The sequence below is a fragment of the Gobio gobio genome, assembly GCF_949357685.1.
Source record: "Gobio gobio genome assembly, chromosome: 2".
In the NCBI taxonomy this organism is placed as follows: Eukaryota; Metazoa; Chordata; class Actinopteri; order Cypriniformes; family Gobionidae; genus Gobio; species Gobio gobio.
This window is the reverse complement of record NC_137098.1, coordinates 80,430,157-80,448,983: the sequence shown is the minus strand read 5'-3', so window position 1 is coordinate 80,448,983 and position 18,827 is coordinate 80,430,157. Positions and strand designations below refer to the sequence as shown.

General features: G+C 44.1%; 1 protein-coding gene across 2 annotated transcripts in view; it reads left to right on the top strand.

Annotated features, from left to right (window-relative positions):
- ripk3 (receptor-interacting serine-threonine kinase 3) overlaps nt 1-18,827 on the top strand; it is a 29,465-nt gene that overhangs the window by 4,349 nt on the left and 6,289 nt on the right. For both annotated transcript variants that reach the window (XM_079810695.1, XM_079810694.1), the window contains exons 2-10: nt 3,799-4,123; nt 10,740-10,885; nt 10,952-11,001; nt 11,090-11,245; nt 11,920-12,002; nt 12,322-12,379; nt 12,461-12,510; nt 18,073-18,109; nt 18,229-18,278. In XM_079810695.1, the coding sequence (XP_079666821.1) occupies nt 3,799-4,123; nt 10,740-10,885; nt 10,952-11,001; nt 11,090-11,245; nt 11,920-12,002; nt 12,322-12,379; nt 12,461-12,510; nt 18,073-18,109; nt 18,229-18,278 (955 nt within the window). The remainder of the gene's footprint in view (nt 1-3,798; nt 4,124-10,739; nt 10,886-10,951; nt 11,002-11,089; nt 11,246-11,919; nt 12,003-12,321; nt 12,380-12,460; nt 12,511-18,072; nt 18,110-18,228; nt 18,279-18,827) is intronic.

The following is an 18,827-nucleotide window of genomic DNA, read 5'->3' as shown; positions in this document are numbered from 1 at the left end:
TAAGAATCAGAGTATATTTTATAGTGAAGTCTATGTAGTGTTTTATTTTTACATTTATTAATTCAATTTCATACTTAAATGCTGCTGTACAGCTCTGAGCTGCCAGTGTAAATCTTTATAAATATATATTTATTTTATATTATACAGTACACTAGGAATGTGTACAAGGTTTTTTAAAAGTAAAGTTTTAAGTTTAAGTAAGGGTTTTCAAGTTTTTTAAGTAAAATAAAGAAAGAGTATTGCAATAAAAAATAGTATTTTTTCCTCCTGAAGCTCTTGCTGTTCAGCTAAGAATAGAATAGCAAAAATCTGATGCGACTAGCCATCAGAACCGAACCGAACCGAAAACCGTGGTAAAAAAAACCGAGGTATGTATTGAACTGTGGACTTGCTGTATTGTTGCATCCCTACTTTGTTCCTGCATGAACTGCCTACCTCTTAGCACTTCAATAACAAAAAAGACTTTGTTGTATTTGGCATATTTGTTTTTGCAGTAGTTTTTGGGGGGGTATTTTTCCTTTAAAGATATCGAGATATATTTTTTGCTCCATATCGCCCAGCCCTAGTTTCGATTACGGTTCTTTTCGATTCTCGATTCCGATTCTTTGAGGGGTGGAGTCACAACATGTCACAGGCTCATTTCACAGAGGAAAATTGTATTTTGATTCAATAATGAGTTTTAGTTTTGGGACTTTCTCCGCTGGCATTTTCACTTGCTTTGCTGCAAAGGTGAATGGAGTTTCACACCGAGTCCCGGTTTAACAATAGCATTAACAGCAGTCATATTAGGACTGCTACTAGCGTGGGCAATTTGCGTATAGCTACATTTATCTACGAGGGGGAAAAATAATTTCAGTAACGTTGTTGTTCACCACAATTCGCAATTTGGTCAAGGGCTTTGTTATTACACTACAATCACTTACCTGATTATGACGAGGTGGGATAATGTTAGTTCACCCTGAAATGAAAATAAAGCCATCTTTTACTCACCCAGCTGTTGTTCAAATGCGCGCGTGTTCCTGTGTGTGCGCACTCCAAGCCGCAGTAGCCTCGTGCAATATTGTCATGACAACCGGTACACAATATTCACTTCAGGAGGTTTTATTATTAGTATTATTTCTTATCATATACGTTATAGAAAAGACGAGAATCGCATTTTTTTCTATTGAGCTTGATTTCTCAAAATGGTTATGTGTGTGTGTGTGTGTGTGTGTGTGTGTGTGCTTATCCTGGGTGCAATGACAACAACAGTGCGAGTTATTATAGTAGGCATGAGCGCTGGCAGCTGCTGACGGCTCATAGTGCACACAGAGGAGCGCGCTCAGAATAACGGCCGAGCTCAGTGTTTTGACTGAATAATACGGTTTCTTTCTGGCAAAACCTATAGTGTGCCCCTGAACACTCTCCATATGGCGCGCGTCTCCCTGTATCGTTGCGTGATACATTTGTTTATTTTTTGTAATGTTTTAGCTGATCGCCATTCACTGCCGTAATAGGAAGGAGCGCGTGCAGGAACAGTATTTTAAATGTCATAGGACATAGGGCACTGGGACAACATCAGGGTAAGTAAAAGAAGGCTTTATTTTCATTTCAGGGTGAACTATCCCTTTAATAACGTTGGTTAGCACAGGGTTGCCCGAGGAGGACAGACCTGCGCAGCATTTCAAACACGCACTCGTTAATACACCACATATTTGTAGTGCATCCTCCCGTGCAAGAAATAAGTTTGTCATATGTGTTGCACTGTGCCGACCCAGGCTTTTTTTTGTGAAATAAAGCCACACTTTTGAGCGCCGCTTACCGTGCTCCATGGCTGCAACAGAACAAACGGGCGCGGCAAGCATTTCCGAAAGCTTGCGCGTTTGGAACCGATGATCGGAATCGAAAACAAAATTTCTAAACGATTCCAATGGCATTGTTATTTTTTAAACGGTTCCAAGTTGGAACCGGTTCTCGATGCCCAACCCTAGTGTGTGTGTGTGTATAATCTGCTAAAAACAAAACCACTTGCCTTATAATCTGAGCAGTATGGCTCAGTGGTTAGCATCACCTCCCAGAGTCCAAGGTAGCTCTTGTCTTTAAAAGATGTGTATCATCATCTTCATGGCCTGAAAATCTTCCTTGGCCAGTTCTGGATTGCACCCATTCCTGGGATTGTTAATAGACATTTAATATAGTTAATCATATAGTGTTATATTATGTCAACTTGAAAACAGTCTGAAGGGGGTGGGTGTGGTACTTATACACCTTCTCAGGACTGTGGAGAAATGCTCCGAGAGAAACTCCACATCCTTCACACCGCGGTCCCAGAGCCTACGCTTGTCATTGTTGAAGGCATTAAAGGACGGCACCGCTGTGGTCGTTGGTGTGTCCTTTGTGTTCTTCTCTATCAGCACAAATTAAAGACAAATTCTGAGATTCAATGAATGCATTATATCAACATAGAAGTTAAGTGTGTCCTTTTGGATGTAATTGCACTATTATAAGCAAACCACCCAGCAGGCTACTGAATCTGTTTCTCAGGTGTTTCACAGTGGACTCGCATGTCCTTTCCTGCAGTCTGGGGGCAGCTGGGATGGATTCGCCTTCCACCAGTTTTGCAGCCTCCCATTTTGAAAGGTTGACTTCCTGGATTAAAATAAAATATGAAATAGTAGAACATTTTACAGATTATTTCTAATATGAAACACCAGATAACCTAAATATATTGAACTCCTGTCTTTCATTGTCCTGATTCTGGTGGCGCTGCTCTTGCACTGACAGCCTGTATATTTATTAATGATTAAGAATACGTATTTCACCCAATCCCCCTCTTACCCAACCCTTACTTGAGGTAGGATGATCTCATTTCTCTGCAAAAGTAGGCTGAACTGACTGATATAAGAGAAAAGAGAGACGAGAAATGAGAGCAGCTGACGCTCGTATTACAATCTTTAGAAGGTACCGACGCGGTTTTCATATTCATAACTCCTGACACATATTAACAAATTACGGTCACTATATGACTTTGAGAATAAAACAGAGATCAAAAATGGAAGCTTGAGTCTTAGATCTTTTAAATGATGTATAGTTTGTCAAGGTAATTACTTACATCTGACAGTAATTTTGAGCTAATTTAAACAAAGAAAGCTTCAGTGCGCCTCGTTGCACGATGTGTTTGTTTGAGCTGGTGTGTGTGTGTGTGTGTGTGTGTGTGTTTGAGCTGATGTGTGTTTGTCGATGTGTTTGTTTGAGCTGATGTGTGTGTGGGCGTGGCCTCAGTATTTTAATCTCAATAGAGTGCGTGCTTAGTGGGCGTGGTCGCATTAACGTATAATGAGCCGCTCAGGAACGACTAACATCGCTCTGCTTTCAAACGGATTACATAAACACAGAATATTTGTTTTTGATTTGGTTTACAGTGTTTAAAACCTGACATTTCAGCGTTTCTTTAGACATATTATCTCATGTTTGTCAGACAAGTATTCACTAAGCTAGAGGTCATTATCTGGAGGAACGTCTTTGACAGAGAGGCTGCAGATCGCGCATCATGTTTGATTTCTTTATTTAGCAAAAAGCACAACAATTTGTTTTTATTGTGACTGTCACTGTACACAAAAAAATAAAAACATAACAGATTATAATGATGTATAACACTTTCCTGAATGATAAAAAACAACAGAGTTATTTGAGTCTCTGTGGCACTGATAAGAAAAAAAGCAAGCCAATCACGCCGGCGCGACGGCCGACTCGAGAGGGTTAAAGATGAATAGTGTGTTGTGTGTGTTTATTCCTCTCCTGTCTGATTGTTCTGAGCAGGTCTGAGTCCTCTATCCAGAGGGAAGCAAGCCTGATGTTCCAGGGCGGGAACCCTAATGTCATCCGGATCTTCGGGCTGTACGAGGGCCGAGTGGGCGAGGCGCAGCTGCCTCCTCAGTCTGGGCTGGTGATGGAGTTCATGTCCAAGGGTTCAGTGGCTGGGCTGCTGCAGACGCTGGGCGGCCCTCCTCCGTGGCCTTTGACCTTCCGCATGGCTCATCAGATCGGCCTGGGGATGAACTTCCTCCATCATCTGCGTCCGCCCCTGCTGCACCTGGACCTGAAGCCCAGCAACGTGCTCCTGAACGCCAGCCTGGACACCAAGGCGAGCGCACCCCCCCCACTATTTTATTTTGAAGTAAAAAGATAAAATTAGACTCTTGGGGTAAGATGACCCAGCTATATTTGGCACAGAAGGCCCCAAGTGGCATGTTGTTACTGGTGTTATTGTTTTTAAACGTAATACTTATTGTAATTAACAGGGCTATTATTTAATATTTTCATGATTTAGATGTACATTTCAGGCGTCTTCACTTTCATTAAAACTTATAGTTTAATTGAGTGAATTCTATTAAGACAAAATCTCTTATGTTTTTTTTATTTTTTATTATGACATATCTTTAATTAAAATATGGGCAATTAAATAAGTAAATATTGATATGCTTGTACATTAATCATAAAAAAATTACTTTTCAGATGATTATCTTTTACTGGGATTCAGATTTTTCTGTTATCAGTTATTCAATTACTCTACTAAATTGTCAAAATAAAATTAAGTAGATTTTTTTTTGTATTTTACATTATGACACAGAAGTTATAGCCTAAATAGTAATAAGAATTATATCAAAAGTAATTTATACATTCTGTAACAGTTTATGGGCTATTATATGAAATTAGGCCTATATATATATATATATATATATATATATATATATATATATATATATATATATATATATATATATATATATATATATATATATATATATATATATATATATATATATATATATATATATATATATATATATATTTATATATATATATATATATATATATATATTCTACAAAGTGTGCCATCAACAGCAAAGTTGGTGTTATTTATATTAGATCAGATCGGGTACAAAAACTGGATTAGACAATTATAATTCTCTTCCAAGAACGTGAATTTTGTACAAGTTGTTAGCACTATTAGAAGATCAGGAGCAAAATAATACAGACAGAAATACAAAAACAAACTACCAAATGACTAATTCTGCGGATTGTAATGCATACTGTTAATGCGACGGATCGTTCATTTAGTGCCCAATGATCAGCCGCCACATCCCTGATGTCATGTGACCTGTGTCTTAAAGCTACACTGTGTGATATTTTCCCCCATCTAGTGGTGAACTGGTATATGACCATCCAGCGAATATTAGTTTCTCTTCCTCTCAATTCCAATTTTTGGAATTAACTCGTTTTAACTCATACGGTGGCCGATTTAGTCCAAGATTAACATGGCTTCCAGTTCGACCTCGTCCACATTGGACACGGAGCCATCGAGTGTTAGAACGCCAAAGGCCAAGCTTGAATTTACGGGTATGTCCCTCTTTGGCTAATGTACTTTCAAGATGGAGGGGCAACATGGTGACCCGCATTCAAACCCTCACCCGTATGTATTTTCAATGGCATATTATTGTAGAGGTTCGGGTAAGGAAGGCAAGGAAGAGGACACAGGGGTCGGCTGAACTACCGACGTTTTTATTAATAAACTCAAGGTCGTTTCGTATTCGCACTATGGTGCACTTTCAACTCATAACATTCGTCGTCAACTCATAACATTCGTCGTCACCACTTCCGGGTTGCGTCCATCCGGGAACTCAATGCACGTCAGTAGTTCCTCCTCTCTCTCTCCGTCCTCCGTTTCTCCATGGCTCTTATACTCTCCCCGCGCCCATTACTGGAATGAGAGACAGGTGTAGGTGGTTTGTGTCTAACCCACTCACTTACCGCTCGTCTCCTGCCTTTCTCTCCTGCTGCAAACCTCGCTGAACCACGCCCCCTCTGCCACATACCCCCACCGCCCGTCTCAGGCCGGGGAGCCATCCGGCCTGCGGCCCCCCCCCCCATTCCTGGAGAGGAAGTCAGCCACCGCCATCTGAACACCCGGCCTGTGGATCACCTTGAACTTAAATGGCTGAAGAGCTAGATACCAACGGGTGATCCGCGCGTTGGTATCCTTCATGCGGTGGAGCCACTGCAGCGGGGCATGGTCCGAACAGAGGGTGAACTCCCGCCCCAGGAGATAATAGCGGAGGGTGAGAACGGCCCACCTGATCGCCAGGCACTCTTTCTCAATGGTGCTGTACTTAGCCTCTCTCTTAGAGAGCTTGCGGCTAATGTACAGCACCGGCCGGTCCCGCCCCTCCATCTCCTGGGACAGGACCGCGCCCAACCCCCTGTCCGACGCGTCGGTCTGCAACAGAAAAGGGAGAGAAAAGTCAGGAGAGTGTAATAACGGCCCGCCACATAGAGCAGCCTTTACCTGAGTGAAGGCCTGCTGACACAGCTCCGTCCATTGGACCGTATCTGGCACCTCCTTTTTAGTAAGGTCAGTCAGAGGGCTAGTGAGGTCCGAATAATTGGGAATAAAGCGTCTGTAATATCCCGCCAGCCCCAGGAACTGCCTTACCTCCTTTTTGGTCTTGGGGGCGCGGGCAGGTCGCAATCGCAGCAGTCTTATCAATTTGGGGACGCACCTGTCCATGCCCCAAGTGGAAGCCCAGATACCTCACTTCCACACGCCCAATCGCACACTTCTTTGGATTGGCCGTGAGCCCCGCCCCTCTCAGCGACCTCAGGACGGCCCTCAAATGCTGCATATGCCGCTGCCAATCATTACTAAAAATGATGATATCATCTAGATAGGCAGCCGCATGGGGCCGTAGAATCCGGTCCATGAGACGCTGAAAAGTGGCGGGTGCCCCGAACAATCCAAAAGGAAGGGTGACAAATTGGTGTAACCCAAACGGCGTTGTGAAAGCAGTCTTTTCTTTGGACAATGGAGACAAGGGGATCTGCCAATAGCCCTTCGTTAAGTCCAATGTCGAATAAAAACGAGCCGTGCCTAGCCGATCTAACAGCTCGTCAACCCGTGGTATTGGATACGCGTCGAATTTCGACACAGCATTCACCTTGCGGTAATCTACGCAGAACCGGACGGAGCCGTCTGTTTTCGGAACTAAAACTATCGGGCTGGCCCAGTCACTGTTAGATTCCTCGATTACTCCCATGTCTAACATCGCGCTCAATTCGTCCTGAACCACCTTTTTTTTATGTTCAGGTAAACGATACGGCCGACTGCGAACTACCACGCCCGGCTCGGTCTCAATGTGGTGCTGAATGAGGTTCGTACGGCCCGGTAGAGGCGAGAACACGTCGGCGAACTCCGCCTGCAATGTTGTTAAATCAATGAGTTGGGCCGGTGAGAGGTGATCTCCCCCTGGGGCCAGAGCGAAGGATTGCGGTTTGATGTTCGCCTCTGGGCCGAGATCATCCTCTCCGCTAACCACCGACGCCAACATCACTGATTCGGCCTCATTCCATTTTTTTAGGAGATTGAGGTGATATACTTGACGCGCCCCTCCTCTATCGGACCGTATAACCTCATAATCAAGATCCCCGACTTGTCGTGCGACCTCAAACGGCCCCTGCCACTTAGCCATTAATTTAGAGCTAGACGTTGGGAGTAATACGAGTACTTTCTCCCTGTGAAAATTTGCGCAGCCTCGTTCCCCTGTTATACAGCCGGCTTTGGCGATCCTGGGCTTGTAACAAATTCTCCCGTGATAGCCGCCCCAACGTGTGGAGTTTTGTTCTCAAGTCCAGCACATATTGAATTTCGTTTTTGCCTTGAGAAGGTCCCTCCTCCCAAGCCTCTCGCAGGACATCCAGTACCCCTCGGGGCTGGCGTCCATAGAGGAGCTCAAAGGGGGAAAACCCCGTGGAGGCTTGTGGGACTTCCCGCACAGCGAATAAGAGGGGTTCTAACCACTTGTCCCAATTTTTGGCGTCATCCTGCACGAACTTCCGGATCATGGATTTAAGCGTGCGATTAAAGCGTTCGACCAAACCGTCTGTTTGTGGGTGATAGACGCTAGTTCGAATCGATTTAACGCCCAATAACCCGTACAGTTCGCGTAACGTCCGTGACATAAACACCGTGCCTTGATCGGTGAGGATTTCCTTTGGAACCCCCACCCGGGAGATAAGACGGAATAGCGCGTCCGCAACACTCTTCGCTGAAATGGTGCGGAGGGCTATTGCCTCCGGATACCGCGTTGCATAGTCCACTATGACTAATGCAAAGCGGTGTCCTCGTGCGGATCGCTCTAATGGCCCGATGAGGTCCATCGCAATTCTCTCGAAGGGGACCTGCATTAATGGAAGGGGGCGCAAAGGCGCTTTTGGGGCGGCCAGGGGATTCACTAACTGACATTCCGGACACGCCGCGCACCACCTGCGCACATTGTCATGAATGCCTGGCCAGAAAAATCGGGTCATGAGACGATTCAGTGTAGCCGCCTGTCCCAAATGTCCCGCCATAGGATTCGTATGAGCCGCGTGGAAAAGCATTTCCCTGCGGCTCTTCGGAACTAATAATTGGGTCGTATCTATTTTTGTCTGAGCGTCTTGGGTCACTCGATACAACCGATCTTTTATAATGGCAAAATACGGATAGGAGAGCGGGCGAGCGGGTGGGAGAGCCTGGCCATCGATGGAACGGACCTGCTGAAATGCGTGTTTTAGCGTCTCATCCTGGGACTGCTCCAGAGGAAAGTCATCCCGGTCCGAGAGAATTAGTCTCTCGATCCCGGTCGGTTCCTCTGAGGCAGCAGCCCTGGGTCCTGGCTCAGTCTCACCCAGCTGGACTCGCGCCCCCTCCTCCCGTGCCTTTTTTTCCCAAGAAGCATCCACCCTTAAAGCCCCCAATAAAACCGGAAAAGCGGGCCAATTCGTCCCCAAAATTAGTGGATGCCGGAGGTGGGGACTAACCGCCACCTCAACTCTATGCTTTTTCCCCCGAAACTGAATAGAGATTGGGACCACCGGATATTCCACCACATCCCCGTGCACACACCGCACCTTAACCACGCGGCTTGTATCCAATGCCCCCGATTGAATCAGGCCTTGATGGATGGAGGTTTGGTTGCAACCTGAATCCACCAAGGCCTGATAAGTACCCCCCTCGATACTCACAGGTATTTGGTACTCGCCCGCCTGACCGGGGGTGACCTGGGGACCGTCCGGGACCCGGACCATCAGCCCCACCTCCATCACCGGGCACCGATCGATAAAATGGTCCGGGTCGCCGCAACGCCAACAGGCCAGCCCAGACCTACCCGCCGCTCCGGTGGCGGGGAGTGGGCTGGAGACTGGGCGCGGAGAGAGCGGAGCAACGGAAGGACTGTCGCCTCCGCCCGTCGTAGGCCCCGCCCCCCTAGGCGGGAACCTGGAGGACCCGAAGTAACCTTGTCCCCGGCTCCGGGGCGGGGCCCGAGGAGGTACTGGTGGTCTCGACCTAGGCAGAGGGACAGGGCGAGAGAGAGAGGGGGAGGGAAGAGAGGGAGAGAGTTAGTGGTGGTAATGTCACCGACCCCTGGGCACGCCACCATGTGGTCCTCCGCCAGATCGATGGCCGAGTCCAGCGACGTGGGTCGGTGGCACTGAACCCATTCGGCCGTCTTCTTGGGCAGCCGAGCGATAAACTGTTCGAGTACCACCAGATCGATAACTTGGTCCACGTCGCTTTCCTCGGCCCGGAGCCATTTGCGGCACGAGTCCCGGAGCTGTTGGGCCAACGCGAAGGGCCGGCTCGCATCGCCCCTGTCCAGAGACCGGAAGTGCTGGCGGTGTTGTTCGGGCGAGCGGCCGACCCGCTGGACAATGGCCCGCTTCAGATCGTCGAAAACGAGGAGGTTCGCGACAGGAAGTTGGTGGGCAGCCACCTGAGCTTCTCCAGACAATAACGGAATTAGGCGCATCGGCCATTGCTCACGGGGCCACCGGCCGGCTTCCGCGGATCTTTGGAACAGTTCCAGGAAGACCTCCGGGTCATCTTGCGGTCCCATCTTGTGTAGCGGGACAGTCAGCGGGACGGTGGACTGCTCGGTGGCTCCGTCGCGAACCTCCGTCCAGCTCCGGAACGTCTCGCGGTCCTCCTGCTGGGCTTGGATGATCGCCTGGAAGCGGCGTTCTTGATCCGCACGTAGGTCCAGCAGGGCTTGATGTTGTTCGCGATGTAGGACCGCGAGGGACGTGATGACATCCGCAAATGGCGAAGAGGACGGTTGTGCCTGCATGGCGGCGGCGTGGGTCCTTCTTCCTCCCGGGTTTCGGCACCAGTGTAGAGGTTCGGGTAAGGAAGGCAAGGAAGAGGACACAGGGGTCGGCTGAACTACTGACGTTTTTATTAATAAACTCAAGGTCGTTTCGTATTCGCACTATGGTGCACTTTCAACTCATAACATTCGTCGTCAACTCATAACATTCGTCGTCACCACTTCCGGGTTGCGTCCATCCGGGAACTCAATGCACGTCAGTAGTTCCTCCTCTCTCTCTCCGTCCTCCGTTTCTCCATGGCTCTTATACTCTCCCCGCGCCCATTACTGGAATGAGAGACAGGTGTAGGTGGTTTGTGTCTAACCCACTCACTTACCGCTCGTCTCCCGCCTTTCTCTCCTGCTGCAAACCTCGCTGAACCACGCCCCCTCTGCCACAATTATAAACTTACGAGAATACTTTATTACTTGAAAGAAGTACATATGCATTAATGAGCACATATATTTTTGAAAGAACTAAGTGTTTTTAGCTAAGCATAAACTAAAAAAGTTACACAGTGTAGCTTTAAGCAGCTGGCCAATGCCTGGTCAGATCTCCGCCTTTGTCTTGTCCTGCAGATCACAGATTTCGGCCTGTCCCGAGTGGCTCGCAGCGTCTCCAGATGTGCGGCGGGCGAGGAGGAGGGCGGGACGCTGAGCTACATGCCTCCTGAAGCGCTGCAGTCCGTCCATTACAAGGCCAGCAAAGCCTCCGATGTGTACAGGTATCACACACACACACACACTCTCTCTTCTGCGTTTACATGAGTCTGAGTGTGTTCTCTGAACAGTTACGGCGTCCTGCTGTGGTCCATCATCACCGGGAAGGAGCCGTACGGCGGTGAGCGTCCTCCAGCTGCTCTGTGCCATCCTCATGTGTGTGTGTGTCCGTTCTCATGTGTGTGTGTGTGTGTGTGTGTGTGTTCCAGGCGCCGCCTCCAGTCTGGTGCGGTTCCGCATCCCTCAGGGTGACCGGCCGGACCTGAGGCTGATCGACCGCAGTGAGACCGAAGGCCTGGAGGATCTGCTGGAGCTCATGAGGCGCTGCTGGCATCAGGACCCCCACAGAAGACCCGCCTTCCTGGGTCAGGAACACCTCCTCATCTTCATCTAATGCTCCTTTAAATCTAACTTTAGTTGGCTTTTTCTGATAAATCAAGTTTTATTGATTTACACTACAAAAAAGGCTTTTCTTACTTAGTATTTTTGTCTTGTTTTCAGTCCAAATATCTAAAAAATCTTGCATTAAGAAGCATTTACCAGACAAGCAAAAGTTTTTGTCTTGTTTTGGGGGAAAATAACTCAAAATTAAGGGAGTTTTTGCTTAAAATAAGCAGAATAATCTGCCAATGGGGTAAGCAAAATTATGTTGTTTTCTGTTTAAATTAAGATTATTTTGCTTACCCCATTGGTAGATTATTTAGCTTATTTTAAGCAAAAACTCCCTTAATTTTGAGTTACTTTCCCCCAAAACAAGACAAAAACTTTTGCTTGTCTAGTAAATGCTTCTTAATGTAAGATTTTTTAGATATTTGGCCTGAAAACAAGACAAAAATACTAAGTAAGAAAAGCATTTTTTGCAGTCTATTTAATGTTATCAAATTTATTTGTTGTATCTATTGAAATAAAATGTAATTTATTTTGGTTAGTTTTATTTTATTTTCATCAAATGTATTAATTTATTATTAATTTGTACTGTTACTGTGTTTGAGTGTAATATTATTGCGGGTGTTGATTATGGTCTGTTGTGTGTTGTCAGACTGTGTGAATGTGACAGAAGGGATGTTGGCGCTGCACCAGCGTGGGCTCAGCGATGCGGTGCGGGACGTCCTGAAGCAGCTGGTGCACTTCCTTTACTTCACCCTTGACCTTACAGGAGTCCAAGGGCTCGAGTCACATTCAAGGCCACAAAAAGTCTTAATTATCATATCAAGAGGTCGCACATTTGAGGCCAGAAAACAGGAATCATATTTTAAATTAGTACAAATATAATCATTTATAATGTTGACTCGTCTCTTTTCTTAAAACCTGGGTAATAAATGTGAGGTTTATCATTTTATCAGACTGTTAAACACCTGTATTATTAGGAGTGCAATGGAAAACTCTGTGTGTGTGTGTGTGTGTCCTCTGAACCAGAGCTTTCTGCTTTTGTCATTATCAGGAAGGTGACTTGTGTTCCAGTCTCAAATCAATCCAGATCTCCCCTAAACCACAGAACGGTTCGTAACGGTCAGCTGACGCTTTTACCCACAGTGACTTCATCTCAACTTCTTCTTCTTCTTCTTCTTTCTGCCTTTTAGAAGTACATCCTCAGGTTTGGTCCTGCGTCACTGGATCGCTTCCTAAACAGGTATTATATTATGTTAATTATATTATATTATATTATATTATATTATATTATATTATATTATATTATATTATATTATATTATATTATATTAATTATATTATTATATTATGACGGGGTCATAATATGAAAGGTCTTCGTTGTCGCATTTTGCGCTTCAAAATGCGCCACACATTCTCTATTGGAGGCAGGTCGGGACTGAGGCAGGCCAGTCAAGTACCCGAACCCTCTTCCTCCGCAGCCAGGACTTTGTAATGTGTGCAGAATGTGCTTTTGTATTGTCTTGTTGAAATATGCATGGACGTCCCTGGAAAAGATGTCTTCTTGAAGGCAGCATATTATGCTCCAAAATCTCGATGTACTTTTCAGCATTAATGGTGCCTTCACAGAAGTGCAAGTTACCTTTGCCAAGGGCACTGACACAACCCCATACCATGACAGACCCTGGCTTCTGGAGTTGTTGCTGGTAACAGTCTGGATGATCCTTTTCTTCTTTGGTCCGGAGCACATGCCGTCCATTCCTCCAAAAAAATACCTGAAATACTGCTTCATCTGAGCACAGTACACGTTTCCACTGTGTGATGGTCCATCCCAGATGCCTCCGATTCTTGATGCAGTGCCGACTGAGGGATCGGAGATCACGGTTGTTCAGCTTAGGCTTGCGCCCTTGTCCTTTACGCACTGAAATTCCTCCAGATTCCTTGAATCTTTTAATTATGTTAAGCACTGTTGAATGTGAAATATGCAAATCTCTTCCTATCTTTCTTTGAGGAACATTGTTTTTAAACATTTCAATAATTTTCTCACGTATTTGTTGGCAAACTGGCGATCCTCGGCCCATCTTTGCTCCTAAAGGATTAGACCTTTCTTGGATGCTGCTTTTGTACCAAATCATAATTACAATCACCTGTTGACATCACCTGTTTCAAATCACATAATTATTTAACAATTTTGCCTCATTACTAGCCCTAAATTGCTCCTGCCCAACTTTTTTTGAAATGTGTTGCAGGTCTGAATGACAGGAAAGGATGTATATTTACAAATGACATGAAGTTGACCAGACAAAACATGAAATATTTTGTGTTCATATTGTCTGCAATGAAATACAAGTCAAAGTAAATTTAGAAATCACTTCTATTTTCTTTTTTTTTTGCGTTTTCCATACTGTCCCAACTATTTCTGATTTGGGGTTGTATATTATATTATATTACATTATATTATACACTCTTAAAAAAAAGGTTCTATATGGCACCAAAAATGGTTCTTGGCTCGTAATCATAGGGGAACCTTTTTAGTGCTATATAGCACCAATTTTGGTTCTTCAGCGGTTCTTTGACTAAGGTGCTATATAGAACCGCTGAAGAACCACTGAAGCACCAAAATTGGTGCTATATAGCACTAAAAAAGGTTCCCCTATGATTACGAGCCAAGAACCATTTTTGGTGCCATATAGAACCTTTTTTTTTTTAGAGTGTATTCAGAATCAGAATCAGAAAGAGCTTTATTGCCAATTGTGCTTGCACACACAAGGAATTTTTCTTGGTGCTGAAGGTTCCAGTGCACATATACAATACAAACACAACAAGAACATAGTAATACAAATTCTAAGAATAAAAATATGAAAAATAGTATAAAAAAATATAAGGTCACAGTTACGTTTAGTCAGACTAAACATTTACAGATTATGAACATATTTACAGTATTTGAGTAGTATGAATATATAAATATAATCTCCTGAGTTTAGAAGATTGCACTAATCAGTCAGAGTATTGCACTTTAGGGGAGGGGGGGGGGGGGGGTATTTAACTGTTCAAGAGGGAAATGGCCTGTGGGAAGAAACTGTCCCTGTGCCTAGATGTTCTAGTGGCCAGTGTTCGGAGTCGCCGTCCTGATGGTAACAGTTCAAACAGGAGGTGTCCAGGGTGAGCGGAGTCTGGGATTATTTTCCCTGCTCTCTTCCTCACTCTGGAAGAGTATAGGTCCTGGAGGATTGGCAGGGGAGCACCAATAATCCTCTCCGCAGTCCAGATTGTGCGTTGTAGTCTCCTGATGTCAGATTTGGTAGCTGACCCAAACCAGACAGTGATGGAAGTGCATAACACAGACTCAATGACAGCTGAGTAGAACTGAATCAGCAGTTCCTGTGGGAGGTTGAACTTCCTCAGCTGACGAAGGAAGTACAGTCTCTGCCGGGCCTTTTTCACAATGTGAGTCAATGTGATTGTCCCACTTCAGGTCCTGAGAGATGGGAGTGCCCAGGAGCCTGAATGACTCCACTGCTGCCCCAGTGCTGTTCATGATGGGCTGTTCCTCCTGAAGTCCACTATCATCTCCACCGTTTTGAGTGTGTTGAGCTCAAGGTTGTTATAACTGCACCAGACAGCAGCTGTTCAACCTCCAGTCTGTAAGCAGACTCGTCCCCGTTTTGGATGAGGCCGATGACAGTGGTGTTGTCTGCAGATCTCAGGAGCTTCACAGAGGGGTCTTTAGAAGTGCAGTCATTGGTGTACAGGGAGAAGAGCAGTGGGGAGAGAACACACCCCTGGGGGGCGCCAGTGCTGGTAGTGAGAGTCCTGGATGTGAGTTTCCCCAGTCTCACAAGCTGCTGCCGGTCTGTCAGGAAGCTGGAGACCCACTGACAGATTGAGGATGGCATAGAGAGCTGGGTCAGTTTAGCTGAGAGAAGATCAGGCATGATGTTATTGAAGGCCGAACTGAAGTTTTGGGAGTTCATTTTAGTCCATCCTGAAGTCCGTTTTGCAGAGATGGACTAAAAATGAACTCCCAAAACGTACTGCCAGATTCTGGAAGATGAATTCTTCAAACAGTGGTACTAGAGGATGTGGTGCTGGTCCTTCAAGAGTCACTCTCAACCTATCTGTCCATAAAGCCTATAAAAAAACCTTCTTCATGTATTTTACAACACTTCAGCTTGTGATTCTTATCTAGTGGGGGTCATTTTTTAGGATTCTTTACCTAACTGAAGTCTCTGAGATCCTGACACCTGCACTTCTGGAGACTCCAGGTAGGTTGCAGATTTGGAAAATGGTGGCGCTGGAGACTAAAGGGTTCCTGATGGTTTCACCCTTAATTCTTCACCTTAATTCTTCATTCTTTTGCAGTTAACAGGTGTCTTTTCTTCACCACCTGTTTTTGTCTGACCCTGCTGACCCAACGAGCATTTCACTGTCCAATGGTCTCGCCTTAACTGCAATGTCTAGTATTGCATTAGTATTGCATCCTTCTCATGGGCATTTAATACTTTTTGACTTTTCAGTCTGAGTTAAATCTCTTTTTTGGCTCAATTTATCTGTAAAAGAAAACATGCCTAATAATTCTGCACACCTGAATATAAGGTGATTTTCATTTCCAGCCTTCATGAACAATTATATATCACTTATACATTATTAAATACTAAATCAATAGTAGTTATTAGGATTACTGTGGTTTGGAATTGGTCAAATGTGCCTGGAAAAAAAATATGATCAGAAAATCAACGTGCCTAATAATTCTGCACTCCCTGTAAGATCCTTGCATAAGTCCCAGGTCTGTGGAGATGTTGCAGGATATAATGCAGTCCCATGTTGACTGCATCATCCACAGACCTGTTTGCTCTGTAGGCAAATTGAAGAGGATCCAGCAAGGGTCCAGTGATGTCCTTCAGGTGGGCCAGAACCAGTCTTTCAAACGACTTCATGACCACAGACGTGAGAGCGACAGGTCTGTAGTCATTAAGTCCAGTGATTTGGGGTTTTTTTGGGGACGGGAATGATAGTGGAGCATTTGAAGCAGCAGGGAACTTCACACTGCTCCAATGATCTGTTGAAGATCTGCGTGAAGACTGGGGCCAGTTGGTCAGCGCAGGCTTTCAAACAGGCAGATGAGATGCCGTCTGGGCCTGAAGCTTTCCTAGTCTTCTGTTTTTTGAAGACTCGGCTCACATCCTCCACACAGACCTTAAGCTCGGGTTGGATGTCAGGAGAGGGGAGGAGAGGGGGTGAAGGAGGAGATGGTGAACGTGTGAATTGCAGATCAGAGCGGGTGTGTGGTGTGAGACTGGGCTTTTCAAATCTGCAGTAAAAAGCATTCAGCTCATCGGCCAGTTGTTGATTCCCAGCAGATCGGGGAGATGGTGACTTGTAGTTGGTGATGTTCCTCAGGCCTGTCCAGACTGAGGCAGGGTCGTTGGAAGAAAACTGGTTTCTCAGCTTTTCAGAGTAGCTTCTTTTAGCAACTCTGATTTCCTTTGTCAGTCTGTTTCTGGCCTGGTTATACAAGACTTTATCCCCACTTCTGTAAGCATCCTCTTTGGGAGAGTAGAAAGGTTTACAGTTTATGAAGTGCGTATCTAGATTAGGAGAGCACATCTTCTTCAGCGTTGTTACATCTGAACACCAACTTTCGTTAATGTAGAAACACAATCCACCACCTCTCGTTTTCCCTGTTATTTCCCTGATGCGATCCGCTCGGAACAGCTGGAAGCCCGGCAGATGTAGTGTTGTCCGGGATGGCTTCACTCAGCCAGGTTTCAGTGAATCACAGTGCAGCAGAGTTTGAAAAATCCTTGTATAATTATATTATATTATATTATATTATATTATATTATATTATATTATATTATATTATATTATATTATATTATATTATATTATATTATATTATATTATTAAAATAAATTTTAACAAAGTAAAACCATTATTAATAATTTTAAATAATTTGACTGATGAAATCTATATTTTTATTACATTTAATTATTTATTACTATTATTTATTTTAAAGTAATTGTTAGAAATGGTATTTCTCATCTCTAACTAATTGTACTCGGCTCATAAAAATCAGCAATTAAAATTTTTTATAAAATTGTATTATTGGTTATTATAAGTGGTTTCTCCCAAGGTTTATTTTCCTCCATTCTGCTCCTGATGGGGTTTTGGTTTCCTTGCCACTGTTGCCTCTGGCTTGGCGTGCTCAGTTGGGGACACTAAATGTTTCAACTAAACATCGAAATAAATCAAATTATTAAACTAAATTAACCAAATAAACTAAATTACTGATGTAAAGCCCACACTGTCACTGTATGATAATTGAAAGGAACTGATGACATCACCGTTTTCTCCAGAACGGCTGAATAAAATTATGCTGCATTATTTTCCAGTTTAACACTGTAAAGCTGCTTTGAAACAATCTACATTGTTAAAAGCGCTATATAAATAAAGTTGACTTGCCTTGACTATTATTACATTTTTATTGTCAAAATATTAATATTTTATTACAATATTATTACATTTTATGAAATGTTATTATTAATTTTATTTTATTAAAATGCTATGAGGATATTCAAATGTATTATTATATTTTATTATTTATTATTTGTATTAAATTCTCTGTCAATGCATTCTTGTTCTGGTCAATGATGATAAGAGTACAAGCACATTTTCCATTTCGACCCAGCGTTTATATTTCGCCGCATTCATAGTTAAAATAGTTAAAACCGTTCTCAGTAGGAAATTAATTAATTGTAAATGTGTTAAAATGAACTAAACTCCAGAGTGTGTGTTTGTCTGTAGGAAACAGCAGCCAGTCACTCACACGCCGTAGAGACAGGTAATTTCAACCCATAATGCATTGTGAAGATTTGATGATTTAAGATGATTTGTGAAAATTTGATGATTGTGATTTGATGATTGTGATTTGATGATTGTGATTTGTTGCTGTTGTTGTAGAATCGTTTCCTCGTCCAGCCGCGATGCTGACGCCTCCCAGAACACCACAGGTCTGAAACGAACCACTTACACACCAAACACACACCTTTCAACACACCTTTCATATGACACCAAACACACACATTTCATATGACACCAAACACACACCTTTCATATGACACCAAACACACACCTTTCATATGACACCAAACACACACCTTTCATATGACACCAAACACACACCTACCTTTCATATGACACCAAACACACCTACCTTTCATATGACACCAAACACACATCTTTCATATGACACCAAACACACACCTTTCATATGACACCAAACACACGCCTTTCATATGACACCAAACACACATCTTTCATATGACACCAAACACACACCTTTCATATGACACCAAACACACACCTTTCATATGACACCAAACACACACCTTTCATATGACACCAAACACACATCTTTCATATGACACCAAACACACATCTTTCATATGACACCAAACACACACCTTTCATATGACACCAAACACACACCTTTCATATGACACCAAACACACATCTTTCATATGACACCAAACACACATCTTTCATATGACACCAAACAC